General features: G+C 40.3%; 2 protein-coding genes across 2 annotated transcripts; one reads left to right on the top strand and one right to left on the bottom strand.

Annotated features, from left to right (window-relative positions):
* Window positions 1-1277: 1277 nt before the first annotated feature.
* Window positions 1278-11712, top strand: cib2 (calcium and integrin binding family member 2). Its single transcript, XM_033634697.2, has 6 exons — window positions 1278-1660; window positions 2959-2993; window positions 7362-7473; window positions 10100-10247; window positions 10354-10549; window positions 10967-11712. Exons 1-6 carry the CDS (start codon window positions 1610-1612, stop codon window positions 10986-10988), a joined length of 564 nt encoding a protein of 187 aa, XP_033490588.1. The 5' UTR covers window positions 1278-1609; the 3' UTR covers window positions 10989-11712.
* Window positions 11713-17267: 5555 nt separating this feature from the next.
* On the bottom strand, window positions 17268-20919 carry LOC117262805 (uncharacterized). Its single transcript, XM_078167871.1, has 8 exons — window positions 20699-20919; window positions 20471-20613; window positions 19820-19986; window positions 19144-19233; window positions 18668-18833; window positions 18440-18589; window positions 17625-18326; window positions 17268-17531 (listed from the first exon to the last, which is right to left on the bottom strand). The coding sequence occupies exons 1-8, from the start codon at window positions 20745-20747 to the stop codon at window positions 17487-17489; spliced, it is 1512 nt and encodes a 503-aa protein (XP_078023997.1). The 5' UTR covers window positions 20748-20919; the 3' UTR covers window positions 17268-17486.
* Between the last annotated feature and the right edge of the window lie 1142 nt (window positions 20920-22061).

The raw sequence follows: 22061 nt of genomic DNA, 5'->3' as shown, positions 1-22061 counted from the left end.
CAGTTGGTACTAAGGGCCCAAGGTGTGCCAAGAAAATATCCCCACACCATTACACCACTACCACCAGCCTGAACTGTTGATACAAGGCAGGATGGATTCATGCTTTCATGTTGTTGACACCAAATTCTGACCCTACCATCTGAATGTGGCATCAGAAATCAAGACTCATCAGACCAGGCAACCTTTTTCCAATCTTCTATTGTCCAGTTTTGGTGAGCCTGTGTGAATTGTAGCCTCAGTTTCCTGTTGTTAGCTGACAGGAGTGGTAACTGGTGTGGTCTTCTACTGCTGTAGCCCATCTGCTTCAAGGTTGGACGTGTTGTTGGTTCAGAGATGGTCTTCTGCAGACCTTGGTTGTAACGAGTGGTTATTTGAGTTGCTATTGCCTTTCTATCATCTCGAACCTCTGGCATCAACAAGGCATTTTCACCCAGAGAACTGCTGCTCACTGGATAATTTCTCTTTTTGGGACCATCCTCTGTAAACCCTAGAGATGGTTGTGTGTGAAAATCCCAGTAGATCAGCAGTTTCTGACAGACCAGCCCGTCTGGCACCAACAACCATGCCACGTTCAAAGTCATTTAAATCACCTTTCTTCTCCACTATGATGCTCGGTTTGAACTTCAGCAGGTCGTCTTGACCATGTCTACATGTCTGAATGCATTGATTTGCTGCCACGTGATTAGTTGATTAGCTATTTGCGTTAACAAGCATTTTTTATACACTGACGAGTGTTATAAACATTATTGGACAGTAAGTGGTAAAATATTGCACAGGGATGTTGCACAGTATAAACATAAAGGATATTAATAAGAATATGTACATAGGCAGGCTAATAAACATAGTATAATGACATTGTGTAATATATAATGACACATGAAAGAGTATTTACACAGTAGAAGTATGCATGTGTGTATTTTTTATAAAGCCAAACATACCATATAATATGCATATATTACATACATATCTTCTCCACAGACATATGATCCGTTTATTAAATATAAAGCTTTACGGATTAAATGACCAAAACATACATAAGTTTATAATCTTAGCTTCATCTTAAGCATTTAAATAGCCTACTGATTAAAATGATGAAGTTATTGACATGTAAAAAGCTATAGCATTAAATTAGCTGATGTCATGGTATATATCCGTCTGGTGAACATTAAGCAGCACCTTCATTATCAGCTCCACAGTTATTTATGCAGGCATTTATTTATTTATTTATTTACCTGAGGTCCTATTGGTCTGCCCTGACTCCGGTTGGACAGCAGCTGGGTGCTTAAAGAGCAGCAGATCAGTTTGCAGCTCAACCTCCACCGGCTCCGACACAATAACTGGACACTGCTCTACCACTTTTCATTTTTACACATGTTTTTTGAATGCAGCATCTGCGTTTTACGGCCATGGCGGACATCTCCTGTGAGGACAACAACAACAACAACAACAGCAGCAGCAACCTGTTTTATTAAGAGTTTGCAATGTCGCTGATCCATCCTGTGCGGAGACTTTGTCTTTGCCGCGGACCTTTATAAATGCCTCTCATTGAGAAAAGGCTTCGGACGTTCAGTGTTGTGAATATGGACAAGCAACAAATGACTTGATTAAGATGGGTAACAAGCAAACTATATTTACCGACGAGCAACTTGATGCCTACCAGGTGAGCTTGCATGCAGCATGGTGGAGGAGATACAACCCCAGGTGCAGGAAAATCATCTTTAATTATAAAATAAATAGGAATATAGAGAACTGTGCATACAGCATTGGTTTACAGGCTTAAGTGCATGCAGTGTGTCACTATTCCTTATTGGCCTATTGTACATCATTATTGATCTTTTTTTCCTGATAATGACCATCTCACTCCTGACAGTGGATCCACATGAGTCCTGGATTTAATGGAAAAAGCAACATGTGAAACAGAGATAAAAGCAAATGGATGTTCAGTATTGATCAGTAATATTAGGTGGCTCTGATCCCTATCAGTTCATAATAGGTAGGCCTAATAATGAATTTCCATCTAAGCGTGGCCAGTTATGACTCTTCTGTTTAAATATTTACACAGTCTTGATCCATGTTAGGTGAGAATAGCCTATTAGGAGGTTTTGATTTCATCGCAAACTGGAGCATCTTGTGTTTGCTGTGTCACCAAATGAGAAGATCTGGCCTTTGTCCCCTGTAACAATAATCCAGGTTTTCCTGGGAAGAAAGACATCTCCATGTGCACAGGTTTATCATGTGATTAGGTGTGGACTTAATAATTGATGCCAAGCCGACGTGACATGCTGTGAAACTCTACTCTTAGGAGACAGTTTGGTTCTCAAGAGCCTCTCTGGTTACTCCTGCTGCTCTTTGGAAACCCTTACACTGTTGCTTTCTGGTTGCTGTAGTTTCTGTCATCCGATTTGGATGTTGTCAGCCCATTAAATGGCTGTTATCTGTTGTTTTTAGCCTCACAGATACACTTGTTTTTTATCTTATTTTTCTAGGATTTAATGTTTAAGATGTAGCACCCAACACTTCTTATCTACCCAAATATCTTCATCAGTAGGCCTGCATTGACTTAAGTGGATATATCGGTCTGTGGAGGTCAGCTGGCTGCGCTCTGCTTCTCACACTCAGACACAGTGGATACAAGAGAAACTGTAAACTGAGGTGCCTCCTGTAGGGCTGTTAGATAATGTGCGTGCCAACATGTGCATGTCAGACAACAGCAGATTGTGTTCCCCTTTGCCACATCGTCCCTATTGCAAAGTGGCAGGTGACAACACTCACACGCGTCATCATTTTACCAGACACCTCGACTAGTGTTTATGGGACCTCAGAGGAACTGTCATGAGTGTGACTCACAGATGAGTCAGAGTGTTTTAGAGAGAATGTAAATATTTTTTGGTACCATAAACACTACAGTCTTTTATCAGACTAAAGCAGTTTTGACATGCTGTTTTTCTCTCATTGCAGGACTGTACGTTTTTCACACGCAAAGAAATTCTGCGGTAAGAGTTTTACAAACCTCCTAATTCTGATGCATTACTCAGATGCACTGTCAGTCAATTGTAAACCACCTGCTCTTACCATATGATTATACACACAATAATGTAACCAAATGTGTTTTCCCTGCACTGTTGTTAAGATGCACTTTCAGTGGACACTGGGCATGGCATATAAAACTGACTGTGAAATCACAAACCATGCCTTGTTTGCAAGTGGCTGTATAAAAACGATTACCACTTGAGACTGCATTTGGCTCCTGCTGGAGGAATCCAAAGTGTCTCACACGCTGAGCCATGCCAAGTCCTCAGAGCAGACGGCTTCCCTCTTGGGGAAACTTAATGCTGAAGTTGATTTCATTGGCAGCTGTGATGTGTAGTATTTGGACACTGTTCAACAAGGGGAAGATAGAAAACATTCTGATAATAGCAGCCGACTTACAGCCTTAGGATAACTTCAGAACTGTAAAAGCAATGAATGATTTTTCATTTAATATACAGCACATAACTTACAGTTACCTCAGAGTAACTGTAGATAATGAGTTATACAGTTATAAACTCTACTAACTGTGTTATGTTAATATCTAAATGTGGATATTTGGAGTGTAACACAATTACATATGTGTTGTATGACTAGGGGCACAGTTGTTTGCCACTGATTAGGATGATTTAAACAGTGAATTTGAAATTGGACCCAGTCAAATGTGATGATAAAACAATTCAGTATTGAGTACTAACTTGCAATTTTAGGTTGTATATGTACTGTTGCTACTCTAAAGAAGAAATCATGCATTTTGGCACATGGGCACGATATAATTGTGTAATAGTGGGGCGGCATAACTGAAAAATCATTCATTTTCTGACGAAAGCACCAAATTTGATATATATCTCTGATGACCATGGCGGCAAAAACCAATATGGCTGCCACCCGAAAACCATTCCAGCCATAACTTTTGAACTGGATAAGCCTGGTGTCTATTTTATAGTTTTTGGTCATGAGAAACATTTGATGCATCAGGACCTTTAATTTGCATATTTCCAAGATGGCGGCTACCTAAATTTTATTTTATTTTTTTAAATTATTTTGGCAAACTTGGTGTCTGTTCCTTATTTTTAAGCATTCGATACACATTGGAATACTCAGATTTATGATTTCTTTTAAAATCATGTTATAATTTTATTATACTCTCTAATTTACATATTTCCAATAAGTCCACTATCCCAAAAAATTTAATTTGCACACACATTTTCACCCTGATTGAGTTGTAGGGATGAGCTTTTTCCATTCTGTTTCCATGTTTGCAACACCACAGACATAATTAACAGACAAGTGAAAGTGAAAAATATGTTTTATTACAATTTATTGCAATAATGAATCAAAGAAAATGCAACAGTACACAATTAAATCAGTTTATGAATACATCTTACCTTTCAGGAGAGATAATTGATATAGGATTATTTTTATTTTAATCCATGCAAATGCAATTTTTGGTAATAAAGCTATAGTTTATAACTGTAACTTGTAAATGTGCCAATATCATCATAAATTCAGTCAGAAAAAAAAAAAACCCACATAAATAAATACAACAGCAAATAAATGGCGACTAAATTTCCTAGTACAGTCTGACATCCTAAATGACCTCCTTATCAAACCCATAAATTATCTTCTTATATCTCCCCATCAGTTTAACACCCCAGCATATACAAACAGCCATTTCAGACACATGTAATTACATCTATGAATGGCTCAGAATGTGCAATTATTGTTCATGGAGATTGCTGCTATGTGAGATAATCTGGTGCTTGTCAGTGAAGATCTAAAAGGCTCTCTCCTGTAGCAGCATCGGTATGTTACCTAAACCTCTGAAAGTCATGTTGACCTTTTGACTGTGGTGTTGTTTTCAGTGTCACATTTCTACCTCTTTCGACATGTGCAGCCTCAACACTTATAAAGATGAAATACATATCAATCTAATCTTACTGATTGCCAGAGGTATCATGACTCATCAGGTACCATCATTTCTATCGTCCTGTCACTCACCCCCTCGATGACGGGCATAAATTAAACAAATAGGATGCATTTCTTGTTAATGGAATCGACCAGTGATGCTCGCGTTTCAGTATCTTTTATCAGTGGTTCTAGATCCTGGAAGATAGATAGCTACTTAAAGAAATTAAATGCTGATATCCAGGAGTGTTGCAGTGTAACATTAGAAAAGGATGAATGTAGTCTGCAGGGATTTGGGGTCTGCAGGGATTTGGGATCTGATCTGCTCATATATGTGCATTTTTGAAATGATATTTCTAACCATAAGACTGCAGGATTTGGGTCCTGTGGTGCTCCTGTTACTGTCCTTTAAAGGTACACAAACTATCGAGAAAAAGTCATGTTCCTCTGCCTCTTTGTACACTTCTAATGGCATTACTGCACATGAATGAAAACAACCAATCCTAGCTGAGGTGTCTCTAACACAGCTACCAATCATGTCAGTCCCTGCTCATGAACTACAAGCCTGTTCTCATTCTGAAGTTGTCCAATACTGCCGCCTTGTCAGTGATTTAAATTAGCCACCTTTCGCGACTGCGTGATGCAAAGCTGTTGTAACGTGGTCAGACTTCCCTTTTTCGCATTGTTATGATATGCCGCTGGTCGGCACCTGTCATGGTGGTGTGATATGCCACTGGACAGTGTCAGATTGAAACGCTGCTGGTAACAACATAATATAAGGAGCTGGAAAGTCCCTATATAGTGGTGGATGTGTCCAACAAACACAGGACTTTCACCCAGGAGTCTGTTGTTCGCTTCCTCGATGCCAAACCAAGGTGTTTTTTTCCCAACCTAACCATGTGCTTTTGTTGACGTCCTTTTGTTGGTAGTGCATCCTGGAACATCAACAGCAAACACAGAAGGATAACTAGCGCATAATATGTAGACATGAAAGGCCTCTGACAAAGCAGCAATATGTGATGACTTGGGATGAGAACGTGTACTGCGATCAGACTGTGAAACTAGGCAGCGCTGATCAAATATGAATCAAGATTCTGTTCCTGCATTGCCTATTTCTTACCTCAAATGTTTCGATAAGCATATTTTAGTGCACTGTTTGGCTGTAAAATGAGAAAGTTTGTAACCTGGCCTCCATGTTTGACCTGGAAAAGCACTGCTCACCAGACAGAGCAAACGTTCTCATTTAACAGCTAAACAGTACACTAAAATATGTTTATGAATCATTTTAGAAAAGAAATAGGCAATGCAGTAACAGAATCTTGATTCATATTTGATCAGTGCTGCCTAGTTTGACAGTTTAACCGCTGGTCACGAGCATTATTGAAATCATTAAGAGCTGCATAGAGACTCCTCGGCTCTGAATGGTTGTTATTATTCAGCTGTTGTGGATTCTAGCAAATTCCATTAAAAGCACTACAAGGAGGAGGAACCTGATTTTCAATCTGGTACACTTCTGTATGGATGTAGTGACAGTTTCAGCAGCTCTGACAAAAAGTTATTTTTTATAAAGGTTACCAACTGTAGCTTTAATGTTGGTTTTTCTCTCCTTTCCCCTTATTAACAAATGGTGTGCATGTACTTGTTCCTCCTCAGTGATATTGGCCTGACTTTGATTCCAAGGCCATCAGTGGACTGGAAACAAAATTGACAATCAGCACAGGGCGTAATTGGGTCCTACACTTTATGACCCTCATAAAACACTCCTTGTTTCTGTCTCCAGCTGCAGCGCTTACAGCACAGTTACGTAACATCACGGAAACAGGTTATCACAGATGGTCATGAGGTCACAAGGATCTGAACCCTTCAGCCTTACGTCTTATCTAGCACTACGGCATTTCAGTGTTTTTGTATCTTTAGATGTGCTGTAGTTTTGGGAACACTTTCCAGGGTTCATGTCTTTCGGTGTACCAATGAAACTCCATCATTTTGACAGATTTATCTCATTTAATTGTGGTGGGTTTGTCCTCTAAGACCAGTGCCCTTGCTGATAAATGGCTCTACTCTGAAAAGGCAGGTACACCATGACAGGATTAGTCAAACGACGGAGTGAAGGGATCGCTGTAGATAAACATCCACTTTCCCGACTTTTTGTGTTCATCATTCAGACAGGCACTGACATTATTCTCAGTAATGAATGACATAAAATTCAAGGTTTTCACAGCGCGGGAGAGAAGGACAGGAGGGAGAACGAGAGGCACTGCATCTGTGGTACTCATAAATCAAAAGCCTATTACATCATCCCAGCACTGTTAATGAGAAAATCTCCTAACATAACAATTTTCCAAGTTCTATCTTATCTTAAGTTTCTGGTGTTTGTGTTGAGTAAAAATCAAAGCTCACATGTGTGTTTTTATTTTGTGTTCTAGGTTGCACGGCAGATATCATGAGCTGGCTCCACATCTTGTACCAATGGACTACACCAACGATCCTGATTGTAAACTGCCTTTAGCCTTAATAGTCAACATGCCAGAGTTAAAGGTAAAAACTCCTCAGCCTCTTTTTACCTGTACTCTGTTTTTAAGCAGCTGCATGATCCCGTGTTGTGTTGTTTTATTTTGGATTGTGCTATAAGGACACTAAAACACACCCACCACTCACATGGGCAGACACCTGATCAATACACTCTCTCTTCTCAGAGGGCAGAATTGATTTTTAACCGTCGCCATCACTGATCTGATTGCATGACACCACATTCTGTGAGCTCGTGAAAGTTAATGTGCCATGAAACGTTAAGCCTCTCTCATCCTGACTGACGCATCCACCTCCTATTTTTAAGCACCTGCCATTTGAAAGGAACAACCAGGACTTTTAGAAATGTCATTTTGCGTAACATCACAGCCACATTTACTTCCACCTTTCTCCCACGCAGCAGACACAAGTACCACACAATTTTATATGGAGTCCTTATCCACCGAGGGCTGAGCACAGAGACTCGTAATGTGTCCTTCCTCTGGGCATAATTGGCCCTTGCCTGTAAAACTGTCACAGGATTGCAGGGCCTGTAAGGACGGAGAGAAGGAAGATGGAGACCACTCGAGGCAGGATTGATGAGACCCAGCGGTCACCCAGAGTGCTCTCCAGCTTCATAACCATAAATACATTCATATCTTGCTGAGTTTTGACGAGCTGTGTTGAGCTGACTGGACTGATTCAGGCTGCACTGACATTGCTTTGGGGTATACAGTTAAAATGGTGTTGCTTTAGATGGCTGATAGCTGTTTATACAAATGGCTTCTTTTGATGAGCTCAAACATGCTAGCTGTCCTCCAAACAATAGCTGTGTGTATATTGCGTAGAGGTGTAGAATTAGTGTGATTCAGTGTGAATTTATTGCAAATTGGGTCAAATCAGCTAATTACCAGGGATATAAAATCTTTCGTAGTAACTCATGGTTGAGCAGTGGAGGATAAAATATTGGCTTCACTGTACCAGCAAAGAGAGGGAGTCAGCCTTTTTCAGCTGGACCCTGTGATCAGCAGAAAACACCAGATGTGAAACTGACAACAGCAGGTGAAAACAAATGGTCATGAAACCTTCCTTTGGGGATATATTTAAGACGTATACTGCATTAAGTCTTACATTTACATTAATGTGTAGTAGGGATGTCATGATATACCGGTACTGATGATAAGCATGATCTACAAAAAATTATGAGATAGCCACCATCTTTGTTTGGGGGAAAGGTGCTGTGTATTCTGTGGTCTGTACACTACAAAATCTTGAGCGAGCTTTGATTCAATGTCCTTTCTGGTTAATTTCACAACCTTGAATTATATTTTGATTGAAGAGTATTGAGGTCAACATGGTGTTTGATTATTATAAGTCCTTTCTGGTGACCTAAGGCAAGATATAAGAGAAAACTTTCCAAGATCTGGATGTAGTGAATGAATCATGCCTTAGCTTGTCTGATCATACCACTTAAACATGATTCAATTGTGAGTATGAGCCGGAGGATGAAGCTTTCGATTTACTGGTCCCTCTACGTCCCAACCCTCACCTATGGTCATGAGCTCTGGGTAGTGACGCAATCGCGGATACAAGCAGCCAAAATGAGTTTCCTCCATGGAGAGGCTGGGCTCAGCTTTAGAGATAGGGTAAGGAGTACAGACATCTGGAGGGAGCTGCTGCTCCTTCACGTTGAAAGGGGTCAGTTGAGGTGGTTTGGGCATCTGATCAGGATGCCTCCTGGACACTTGCCGTTAGAGGTGCTCTGGGCACGTCCCACTGGTAGGAGGCCCGGGGTAGACCTAGAACACGCTTGAGGGATTACATATCTCGTCTGGCCTGGGGACGCCTTGGGGTCCCCCAGGAGGAGCTGGAAAGCATTGCTGGGGATAGGGATGTCTGGGGTGCTTTGCTTGGCCTGCTGCCCTCGTGACCCCGCCCCAGATAAGTGCATGAAAATGGATGGATGTATATGAGTGGATATCAGTTGTACAGCAGGTCAACCAGCAGCTCTTTGGCATGTTGGCATCTTGATGTCACAACGACAATGATCTGAATTTGCTGCTTTCCTGACCTGTTCTCTGCACTGCTACAAAAGCTGCCGGAAGTGATCTTTAACCCAAGGCTGACTTTGTCATTTAATTTAGAATCTGTTTCGTTTCTTCTGTTCTCGCTTTGCCTCCTCTCCAAAACACACGCACACCTGATGCATTGCAATAACTAGATGGCCAGCACAGTATGTGGCTACCATGGAAATTTATCTGTGGTAGAGAGAGTAAGTTGCAGTTAGTTTGCCAGTCCTGAAATGGAAAATGCTAAATTCTGGTCTTAGTTGTGTACTGTTAAAGCCAAGTTATAATGGTGTTGGACTTGACAGTATATTCTCAGTTAGGCAGCATGAAAGAAGCAAGAGAGAACCAGGGATTCAGGTCAGCTAATGCAGTTTGAGTCAGTGAAAAAAGGAGTAGCAGACACGGCTAGTGCACATGTGGATGACACAAATTTTGTATGATTTTACACAGTTATGGTTACAGACGCACTCCACCTCCCTACACTTGTATTTTGAGTGTGATTCATTTGCTAAAAAAGAGACAGAATGCACAATAAAGAAAGCTGAAGATGAATTTGATCAATGGCTTTTTTTCTCTTTTGTCTGGAGGAAAACCCATTCCGCAACAGGATCGTGGAGTCTTTCTCAGAGGACGGGATGGGGAATCTCAGCTTCAATGAATTTGTGGACATGTTCTCAGTGCTCAGTGAAATGGCTCCTAGAGAACTCAAGGCCATATATGCCTTCAAAATATACGGTAATGACACATTTCTAAACCACTACATTATAATTTGTCAAATTTCCCAGAATTCAATACAATTGAAATTTGTGTTTTATTTGTTACAAATCTCTGTTGCCCACAGATTTCAATGTGGATAATTACCTGTGCAAAGAGGACCTTGAAAAGACTCTAAATAAGCTGACGAAGGAGGAGTTGACTCCTGAAGAGGTGCAGCTGGTGTGTGAGAAAGCCATCGAGGAGGCGGATTTAGACGGGGACAACAAACTCTCCTTTGCTGACTTTGAAAATATGATTTCCAGGGCTCCTGACTTTTTAAGGTGATTAAATGCACCTCGCTCAAGACAAATAATCTTTTCATATGATGAATTTGTCCATACATTGTATGCGGCTCGTTCTATATGACAAGCGGGGGCACTTCAATATCAGCCGATCCATGCATTAGCCCTCATGCTGCAGTGCTGTGAGCTGTGTCCCTGCTTACTTACAGTTTTCATCCCCCAGATGGCTGGTAATCATTTGCATCATATAACTGTCAGCCTAACAACATCAGTTAAATCCTGAGTCACCACTATGCGCATTCATTTATATGCAAATGGCCTCATCATAATCTGTCCCCACTGAAATGATGAACACAACATTGCAGTGGGTTTATTCTCACATACACAGTACATCAGTATGTTTACATGCACAATGACTAATGCTGGTCCCTCATGTTGTCTCTTTTGTCACTCCAGTACCTTCCATATACGAATCTAAGAGGGCTACATGGAGGGTTTCCATGGTCGGCAGCATGGTGAACCTCAGTACTCTACCTGCACCCTGTCCTGGCCACAGCACAGTGCCTCCCATCATCCAAAAAAAGGAGACATATATAAATACGTCTGTGTAGTAAGAAGCAAAATACTGGATACAGCTTGCTTTGAGCTCTCCAAGGACCCAGAATTTCTTACTGTAGATGAAAATGTGTTTTCCTTTCACCACCTTTAAAGGGCTTGACCTGGATTGGTCTCTTGTTGGGAGAAAACATGACTCTGGACTGATGCATAAAATGCTTATCTACCTATATTGCACATGAGATACAAACAAGTCTTCCTACAATGACGGACTGGATATTTAGTATTTATAAGGCTAAGGACGAAGGTTGAAGTGAATGAAAGCACAGCACTGGCTTTAAGGGCATACAGATATTTTATATGAGCTATGCAATATTTGTACACACAGTGTATTGCTTTTAATCATTTTAGGTTGTGGGTTTTTTTTTTTTTTTTTTGCTTGTGGCACAGATGATGACAATCATATCTTACTGTTCTCCAGTTACATGAAGGGCTCTGTCATCTGAACAAACGTTGGTAGCTTTCCTCTGCCTCAGCCATTACCATGAGATATTAAATACAGCCATCTTTTAGATATACATGTTACAGTATTTTATGTGACTTCAGGTATTTGTCTTACTTTGAATAAATGTAATTCTGTGTCTTGATTTTATTGTTGTCACTGAAAAAGCATGAGAAAGTTCTTAAAGGTATACGATACAAGATTGTTGGTTATCGTTTGTAAGCACGCTCTCCAGCGAAAGTAAAAGTAAAAGCAAACCCCCAATTTACTCTTTCATTGTATTAAACAAGTAGACAAGGCAAATTCATCTTAAGAATAGCCATATTTAAATGGTGGGGATCCACTGATACGGTGTTTTGAAGCCAATGCCCATATTCTCCTGACCAAATCCAGTATTACATGATTTTTCTATAGTTTAAAGGTATGCTACGCAGGATTGTTGGTTACTGTTTGTGGACACACTTGCCAGCGATAGTGAAATACCAACCAATTCCAGATTCACTCTCGTTTGGCCTTTCACTTCGCTCTATTTGCATAATTTTTGGTGCTGTGTCTCTTTGATGCCTGCTGCTAACGATCTGGCAGCTGGTTGCTTCCTTTCTGTAAAGCTTCAGCCTCACCTGAGCACTGTGGAGGTACACACCCATAAATGTCCCAAACACAGACAACAAGAGGAAGATACAGAAGAAAAATACACATCCACAAACTTCTTGTGGGTCATATGTGATGATTTTAAGAGGGGTTACATTAATGATACTTTGTTTTTTAAGAAAGTCCTGCAAAGTATACCTTAAGGTCCGTAAGGTCCAGTGTGCATGACTTAGGGGGAATATGTTGGCAAAAATGGAAGATAATAAGTATATTTTCTTGAGTGTATAATGAACTAAAAATAGAAATGGTCATGTTTTTGTCACCCTAGAACAGGAGTCAGCCGCAAAACATATTTGAGTCTAATTATGAGGTAACACAGTCTATTGTGTCTAAAATAGCCTATCAACATTACAAATAGGTCTAAATTAGCATTCATTAACATGTTTTAGCTCAAGGTGGCTACTCTGCAGTGGGCTATTTATGAATATTTGGTAAGAGTTGGTGGTGAAAGCATATTAATCTGGCCACCCATTATTTATTTATTTTTTAAAGGTATTTTTTGGGCATTTTTAGCCTTTATTTGATAGGACAGACAAGCGTGAAGGGGGGAGAGAGATAGGGAGTGACATGCAGCAAAGGGCCACAGGCTGGAGTTGAACCCGGGCCGCTGCGGCAACAGCCTTGTACATGGGGCGCCTGCTCTACCACTAAGCCACCGACGCCCCATCTGGCCCCCATTATTAATGTCTTTATTTTCATGTAAGACTTACATTTTTTAATTTGAAATCAATAATGAATCTTGCAAGGGAGATTCAAGACTAGCCACCACTACTGAGGTTCATTTAGACATGACCTCAGCAACATGTAGAGGAAAAGGTGCCAGGCTGTAGACGTAGTTGACACAATTTTAAAACTTTTTTCTATAATTCTGTGGATAGGCTACACATTTTTACAGTTAGATAAAGTGTGGATTTCTTTAGGGCTACAGCACTGATAAATAAAAATTAAAATGCCACAGGAAGCCACTGGAGAGAAGCTAAAGAGCTGCACGTGGCACTGGAGCCACAGGCTGCCCAGCCCCGCCTTAGAATGAGCCTGGTCTATGGAAATTGCCATGTTGCACCACCATGTTTCTACGGTAACCCAAAACAGACAAATCAAATACTGGTTCTAGAGAGGCCCATTTGCATTTTGGCATTAGCAGCCTCTTCGCAATAAGAGTGTTGGAAAAACACAATTTTTTCCATGAATGTGAAACCACTTTATTCAGTGATTTTACTGGTTTTAATCACCTGGTTCATTTGTTGTGGAGAGTTTTAGCTCTGTGGACAATTCAGCTCCCAGTAAAAAACCTGAACAAGTACCTGAAGGAATTCTAACCAGGACAAGTTTCAGGTGGTTACAATTGGCAGTCCTCACTGCTAGATGCCCCTTAATCCCCCTAAATCTTACACACTGTACCTTTAAATTAGTTCAGTAATATCCATATAACAAGTTCACCTCAGTCTGCAACCCATGATGATCAAGGAGTGTGCACAGTAAAGGTCAGGAAATGACTCCGCCTCTGCATAGCCCATCATAGGAGCTATAATAACTTGTTAAGCAGGATGTGATCGTTAGGAGCGAGCTGCCTCAGCACTCACAAGCATTATTACATCCTGCGCACACAGTTAATCTCTACAGGAAAGATGCAGGAAATGGCCATGATCATGTTGTTTGATTAATCCTGGTTCCTGGGCTGTAGGGTACATATATGCATCAGGTACATATGGAGTAAAGTGTGATGTCTTGGTTTTGTGCAGCATATTTTTACCTCAGGTTGTACTAATGAGTCATACTGTGCAATATGAATATGTGCCATACGTGCAGAACATTTTGTTCATCTGCCAAGAGTCACATCCGAGTCATCTTTACGTCTTTGTGCATAGGCTGCAAAACAAGCCTGAGTATTGGTGCTGACAAAAACAGGACACTTGCAAAGAAGAAATTGGGACACTGGCTGCAGGCTAAAGCAACATAACAAGCAACCCAGCACAGATCTAGATCACTTCAGCACAAGTGTGTTGTTGGGCAATAGTTGTTCCTGGTAGCTATTGTGATGGGTGATTGTTCTAGTGCGTGACAGCAGACAAAAAAAATACACATGCATGCAGATTAGCACCAAAATATGAGCGTACAAAGTAGAGCCATGTAGGTGGATGGGGTGATTGTTCTCAGGCACACTGCCAACTATGGAAAATGAGGTAAAGTTCATACTGAGTGTCTTAATTCGCCTGAAAGGGGGAGAATGTTGAAGTCAGTTAAACAGAGTGCAGTCATCATCAGAGCTGCCAGTTAATTCTTCCCTTATCTCCAGCTCCCCTTTATGAGGGCAGCATCAAATACTCATGGCAATACAGCACTGATTGTGTGGCTCCATTAATTACTGGTCTCACCGAGAACATCTGTTTAATTATGATTCCAGCAGAGAAGCTCCTGGTGCAATGTGATACTGGGGCTGTAAAGCAGCCGTTACTGTAAGCAACTGTTTCTGTGCTTGAGAGGGGCCAAACAGTGTGTGAAGCTCACGCCGATGTCACTCCACGGGACCCTTGTCTTGTGTTAACTCGATGTGATTTAAGACGTTGCCTTCAGCTTTCACAGCGTGACGACAGTGAGGTCTGACAAACTGCTCGATGGCAGATGGAGAGATTCTTGTGGAGGTGGTGCTGCTGTGTATCAGTGTTTCCTATATTATAAATTCTTCTTGAAATTGATTTTTTTAACCATACTCTATTTAGCATTTATGAGCAGTATATAAACAGACCTAAGGGACACTGTTAAATGTCAAATGTGTTTTCCAATATCTGAAACGCTTCCTGTGAAGCCTGTATAACTAATGTATGACCTCATAGTGACTATATGAATATTAAATATTTATTTATTTTTAGCAATTGGACATTTATTTATTGGCCTAAATCTTAGTTTTCTGTAACAACTAAGCAAAGTCCATCCACCGATGGGGGCCATGAGATACTGCTGAAAGAGCCACAAGTAAGTCGACCTTTATCGTCTTTCTTTCCTTCCTTCTTTCTTTCTTTCTTTCTTTCTTTCTTTCTTCCTTACATTTACATTTATAAAGTGCTTAAAACCCACTTGTGAGGGATTTGTTCATATTTGTTCATGTATAATCAATTCCTGTTTTCATGTTTTTATATAAAAACTGTAAAAAGTGTTATCAGTTATTGATTAACGTAGTTATGGATAATTCATAGTGTGTCATAAGCTGTATATAAAGAACTAATAACTGGTTTATTACACACTATGATACACTACAGTATCTAGTTGCAAGCACAGGCATTGGAGAGACTGTTAAATGTCAAATGTATTTTGCAATTTCTGAAACACTTCCTGTGAAGCCTCCGTATCTGATGTATAAACTGATAGTGAATATGAATATTGAATATTAAGTATTTATTCTTCTTTTTTCTTTTTTTTTTTTTTAGCAATTATGCTAAATTTATATATTTGTTCATTTATTTATGGGCCGCTGATGGGGGCCATGAGATATGTCTGAAAGCTCCAGGAGAAGTAACCTTCTTCTTTTTTGCAAACTTAGCTTTATCATTATTATTATAATTATTATGAAAACAATTAAATCCACACTTGTGAGGGATTTGTTCATGTGTTTAATCAATTCATGTTTTACAAAAACTGTAAAATGTGTTATGCAGTGTTATTTATCATTAATTAAATTAGTAATGGCCAATTCATAATTGTTGACAAATACATTAATAAAAAATACTTATATATAATAGATTGTAAGACAGTTTATTTAATGACTATATACTGCTTATAAATGCAATCAATATATATTTTTTTAGATTTATACCATGTTTTAAATCTAGTTATATTGTAATGCTCTCTTGGCTATCCACACCACACCATAAAATTGTGCTGTTATGATAATAAAATTAAGATATTATTTTTCTCTTCTCTTTTCACAGTGTTCTTTTTGATTAGCATACTACATAACTTCAGTTAAGCTAGCTGTAGCTCAGGCTATTATTTGCCTTCATCACTAAAATCAACAGGCCTACATAGGTGTCTATATGGGGCAGGCCTTTAATTTATTTAACACAAAACTGTTGCTCAGCAAAGATTGGAGAATACAATAAAAATGTTTATTTAAACCAGCGTGAATATTACTTGTTTTAAAATTAGGCTTCGGATAATGTATCTGTTATGAATCATTCATTTGATCTAGCTCTAACAGAGCATCAGAGAGAGAGTGAGTTACAGCACCCAGCATACCAACACAACACCACTTTATCCTGTTAAAACAACACTCACAAGTTGGATTAATTATTACAAAAAACCCTTTTGATTCTTTTGATCTGAGGACCCTTATGGACTAAAGGAAAGTGAGTATCTTACATGGTAACTGAGAAATGGACACATAATGTGAGGTAGCCAACAACCTGGTTTTATGCATCCTAAGAACTTCCAAAAAACAATGAACTGCTTGGCAACCAGACCAGGCTTCTAATTGAGACAGGCCTTTATTTGTCAAAATGTGTAACCTGTTGTGTGTTTTGTCAGAGTCATTCACAGGGGCCGAAACCCACTGATGCGCAATCAGGCACTATCACATCTTGTCTCTTTGTTGAGAAGTGACACGTTTCCTTCTGTTTTCCACTGAAACGTTATCATCTTTGTCTAAGTAATGAAAGACACCACTACAGAAAACACTGCAGATGTTCCGAGTTAAATGATTTTACATTTTAGTGGGTTAGTATATCTAGGTTTGCATGACATCACCTGCAGGGGAAACATCTTATTTCCATATGTCTGCCACCCAACTTCGACATGAAAAAGTGCTGCAGTTGTTCCTGTAATCACATTAGAAGATAACTCAAGCACACAGAAAGGTTACACTGTCTTTTTAGTGTCTACACTAAAACTATAATTAGAGTGTAAAAGAGCAGCAGATGATAGAAGATAATAAACGACATTGCTGCACACTTCCTCATCGCTGTCGTAAACAGACGTTTGAAATCTGTATGCAAATAAAGTTGCCTGTGAGTGAAGTGCAGCATTGATGGTAGTAAACACAGTACAACCCTTGTTCTCTGATAAATATAAGTTTCTTTTGAATCTCTCATTTATTTGAACTTGAAAATACATTACAGCGCATCATTTTTAAATAAATACGTTAGAAAGAAAAAATTCAGAACGTGTCATTTGAATAGTTAACATGATCAATATATAGAATAAGCTTTCACAGAGTGTGTATCAGACAAGATCAGTGTAGTGTAAGGGGAAAATTAGTGCACATTTTCATCTTCACTATTTCCTCTTGACCTCTGGAAACAGCCATTTCCATTTATCATTCTGCAGAAGATAAAAAAGGTTATCATTAGATAAATAGGATGAATATTAAGTACAACATTTAAAATATTTAAGTCAAAGTATTTTGTTACTGACCTTTAACCCCCAGGACGAGTGGTGATGTTTGGGTCTGACGTCCTCCAGAGGCTCATAAGTGTTGCTGTTGGGTGTGGCTGCGTCCTCGTGGTCAGGAATCAGCTCGTATGTGTTTTCATGGAGGAAGCGGCCGGCGCCAGCTTCATCAGTGACCTCAGCGTACACTGAACCATTGTGTTGCTCTGATGTCAGCGATCTGGTCCGAGAGGATGTAGTGTGTGGGCTGCCAGCCAGGTGATAGACTGCACTGTCCCTCATGTATTCCAGGCTGTGGCTGCCGCTCGCTCTGCTGCTCGAGTCTGTTCTCTCCGGCAGTTGGCCAAAGTCGCTGGTTTGTCTGAGGGGCTTGGGGGAAAGTCTGGGTGGCGTGTGGGGGGCTGCGCTCAGCCTGTAAGACTGCTCGCCATCAGAGGTGTTGTCCAGAAGCGGTAGAGACCTGCTCTTGGTATCCAGCAGGCTGAGCTCGGAGTAAACAGACTCTGGTGCAGATGGAGGACTGCACCTGCTTAAGTTCTGATCGTGGGTCGTGGATCTCCCAGCTCTCCCCTGATTATCTTCAGGGAAACTGTCCTGACTGTTGTGTTGAAATCTTGGTATCTCCCTGGGTGATTGCTTCCTGAGCTGAGCGTACAAAACTCTGTCCGGGTCATTCAGGGGGCCAATATCGAGGTTCCTGCTCCTCCGTGGTAAAGGTGGTACTTCCTGTTTAACAAACACAGGTTCTTAAAGTTATCTTAGAGGCATCAATACAGCAACAATTCCATTGTAACAAAGCAGCTAGAATAATCTCCATGTAATTAAAGAGGTGTGCTCACCTCTAGTGTCCTGTTGCTCTTTGGTGGCCGTGCAGGCGGCTGCTCTGGGGCCAAGTTAGCCTTTCTCATGTTCCTCACAGCTCTGACAGTGGCCACAGGCTTTTCTTTCGGGGCTACCCGGATGATGTCATACAGCTCTTTATTCAGTGCCTGCAAGAAAAACACCAGTTAGACTCTCATTCTCGATCAGCGTCACTCAAAGAAAGTGACTGAGGAGTTTCGTCTCACCTCAAAACACGACGATGTCAGGTACTCTCCAAACGGCTGGATGGGACTCATCTTGTAGTAGTCTATGAGATCAGCGACCGAGTTGTGCCCTTTGGTGTCTCCGCAGACTACAAACTGCCCCGTTTCGCTTTGGCTTATCATGAAGTGTCGACACCGATCTCTGCCCCTGCAACAGAAAATTAAAACAAATTTAAAAAACACCCAATGACATCAGATTCTTTGGCTGAAAAGCGATAACAACTCGAATGGGAGCTTGGTTAAAATGACTGAAATAAGTTCTGTGGTTGAGAAAAACTAAAAATAAAGTACAATGTTTGATTCTGTGTTAGATTAATAAACAACTGAAACACCCCATTTGTGACTGTTGGAGCTCTGATGTTGAATGATAAACTAATCTGCTAACAAATAGAAGCAGTAACAGAAATACCACTGAAAAACACAATCAGCGTACGACTCTACAACAAACCAACACTCACTTATAAGTCAGAATGTATCCAATGGCCTTATCACTGAGCCGGATCAGGAAACAGCCCTGCTCCTTTTCTCTGAGCATCTCTTCAGCATCCCTGTAGACAGACCACAAACAAGTTTAAAACCCAAACTTAAAAAAAGTGTTTCCCAAAAGCATTAATTGGGCCCCAGTTTACAGTAACAGCAACAGGAAGGCAGATTTTGAGCGGAATAAAAGGGCATATCATGTAATTTACCTAGGAAATAACATCGCAGCAAAGGAAAATCCATTTGCGTTCAGGTCTTTTCCATAAACCTGTCATTTACTGACACACATGTTCTGACGAAACTGTCCCTTGTGATCTTTATGTAGGTGTCTACTGTACGTCTGCCAGAGGATAGGCCCTGAATGTCAGCTTTAATTAAATGTCACCTGACATACACTCACTTAAAGTAAAATAACATAAGTTAAATTTATTTGCTCTACGAATATAAAACACATTTTATTATATATTTTGAAGTAACGTAAAAATAGGACGTAGTAGCACTTCAGGGAATGGTTAATATTTAGTTATAAACAAATCATACATTACATTAAATTACATTAAATTGTTATACCAATATTAACCCTTCAAATAGTAGTTTGACAGAAAAAAAAATATTTTGTCCATATAATCAAATGTTTCCTCACTGACTACTTACTTTCTTGTGATGAAGCCCAGGAACCATGTGGGGAAGAAGCCGTTGTGGATGATGAGTGGCACCTGAGTCTCTATGAACCATTTTGAAGCCAGTTCCCTGAGTCTCCCTTCAGTCCCTTCAACATGAGAATCCACCGGTGGCTCCCTTTGCTCCATTCTTGCCGGGTCCTGATCAAAGCCATACAAACAGCCGATGAACACAACCAGCATTCATTCCTCAAACACACGCAGTGCGGGCGCTTTTTAAGTGTCTGATTTGCCTATTTTCCAGGAGGTGTCAACCAGAGACTAAAAGTAGCTCACTATTTTCATTTCTGCAGGAAATATTGGGTCGTTCATGTGTGAACTTTAACTTGGACCTCTTAAAAAAACATTTAGTGTAGAATATTTCTTCACTGTTAAATCCCAATATTTGATTATTTAATTTAATATGGGCCATAAAAACTATTCAGAATCCACAAAGTCCAAAGTCCATTCTCACTCAACAAATACAGCTGTCTTTTCTTTTCATCCAACAAGAGTTTCATTTACATTGACCTCTACTGCTTTTATGTCACACTGATGTTGAGCAAACTGTTGCTTTGCATATAGATATATGGTTAATAAGTTAGTCATTAAGGCAGTAAGGGACCAGCTGTGATGAGCTACTTACCTTGAAGCAAAACGTCAGACACGTCCTGAGGCAGGGAGATTTTGTACGTCTCTGATCTTTTGCCCTTGACCCCGAAAAGTGGCAGATCTTCTCAGATCTGGGTTTCTGTTGTCTGTATGGTACGCAGCAATTTCTTTCAATCCCTAAAAAAAAAATCACAATTAATCTTAATTCTCACCTTGAAGCTCAGATACTGTTGTTATTAAAAAGTGAGAGATGTGTACATACCTTTCCTTGAGAGTGTGTGGTTTGAACCTGGTGTCATTTCAGCAAACATTAAAATGCGTCTCTCAACTTCTGAACAGTCTTTACCCTTCAGCCGAAGGTGTTTTGAGGGAGTGTGACCCTACACGGGAGATATAGACAGATGACATTTACTATTACACACTTTTTTCCGCCGGCTTGGAAAGCAGTGCAACGGCTCAGCATAGTTCATACAGCTCATTTGCATAGCAGAGACGTCTAAGGGCTGCTGAACAAAGAAGGAGCTTCCTGAAGAGAAACGGAAAGTAAGCTTTACAGAAACTGTGGTTTGTGTGCACGAGTGCGTCGGCTTGCAGGAGATGTTTTGCCCACAGACTGTCTGATTACTGTAGTAATGGGAGACGAGTTGCGTCAGCAGTTGATGTTCTGTGCTTTTTGAGCAGTGAGTTCGGATCACAGCTGACACGGCAGGAGCAAACGTGTGAAGGGATGGAAATGTTTGGGAAGATTTGCAGAGATTTGAGAGGGCATAAACAAAAGTCTAATAAAATGAGATATTTCCCGGCCTTGTTTTCGGGGTTGTCATAAATAATGGCTTTCTCATTCCCCCCATGGCTCAAACAGTCGTCATGAATCATCTCTGTGTTGGTTTCTGAGCAGTAGGAAGTCCCTATGGGGGAGAGACAATAACCAAAAACAGTCTGTGTCATACTGAGCGGGATGAGATCTTAGCATTCCCCGATGATAACATTGCTCCAGTTACTTTGATCTCAGGTGAAAAACTGCTACCTTTCCCTACACAAAGCTGATTGAACCTGTCTCTGAAAGTGTAATCACCGTGGCTCTTTTCCTCCAGTTTTCATATAATAGAAATTACAGGCCTGTCACTCATCGACCAGCCACTGGTTAGCCAATAATTGTACTGTTATGTTCCATGTATGACTAAGTATTGCTACAGTACCACCTAGAATTTCAACATCATCTCAACAGTGCTGCCTATCTGTTTTAAACGTCTTTGTGAGTCATAATGTGCTCCTCTGGGGGCGTTGAATGGTTTGGGGTCAAGTGTTAGCACTGTTTCCGTGTTCGTAAAGATTCAATAGACTATTACGTGCATAGCATCATATTGAAACCTCTTAACAGTGTGTATTATTATTTTATTAATCTATTTTTATCTACAGCAGCTGTGAGGTCAAAGGATTCGTAAAAAGAAAGCAGAGTTATCAGACAGCTATCAGACAAAAGGCTCTTTTTTTCAGTCCGGGGGATGTGGGTCTGTGAAAGGTCGCAAATCAGTTGACATCTGTAAAATGTCATTTCAACAAAAATTACATCACACCACCTTTAACATATGGAGGAAACAAGCATCCTCATGTACAACCTGACT

Source organism: Epinephelus lanceolatus, chromosome 5 (genome assembly GCF_041903045.1).
Source record: "Epinephelus lanceolatus isolate andai-2023 chromosome 5, ASM4190304v1, whole genome shotgun sequence".
Lineage (NCBI taxonomy): Eukaryota > Metazoa > Chordata > Actinopteri > Perciformes > Serranidae > Epinephelus > Epinephelus lanceolatus.
The sequence above is the reverse complement of the archived record's forward strand: the minus strand, read 5'-3'. Positions and strand labels throughout refer to the sequence as shown.

What these genes read in the sequence shown, in the direction of transcription:
- cib2 (XM_033634697.2), top strand. Translation starts at nt 1,610, where the DNA reads ATGGGTAACAAGCAAACTATATTTACCGACGAGCAACTTGATGCCTAC. An exon ending in ATATGCCTTCAAAATATACG is followed by an intron (nt 10,248 to 10,353) that starts GTAATGACACAT and finishes TGTTGCCCACAG; the next exon opens with ATTTCAATGTGGATAATTAC. An exon ending in AGGGCTCCTGACTTTTTAAG is followed by an intron (nt 10,550 to 10,966) that starts GTGATTAAATGC and finishes TTGTCACTCCAG; the next exon opens with TACCTTCCATATACGAATCT.
- LOC117262805 (XM_078167871.1), bottom strand. Translation starts at nt 20,747, where the DNA reads ATGTTTGCTGAAATGACACCAGGTTCAAACCACACACTCTCAAGGAAA. An exon ending in GGATACATTCTGACTTATAA is followed by an intron (nt 18,834 to 19,143) that starts GTGAGTGTTGGT and finishes TTTCTGTTGCAG; the next exon opens with GGGCAGAGATCGGTGTCGAC. An exon ending in ACTCGTCCTGGGGGTTAAAG is followed by an intron (nt 17,532 to 17,624) that starts GTCAGTAACAAA and finishes TATCTTCTGCAG; the next exon opens with AATGATAAATGGAAATGGCT.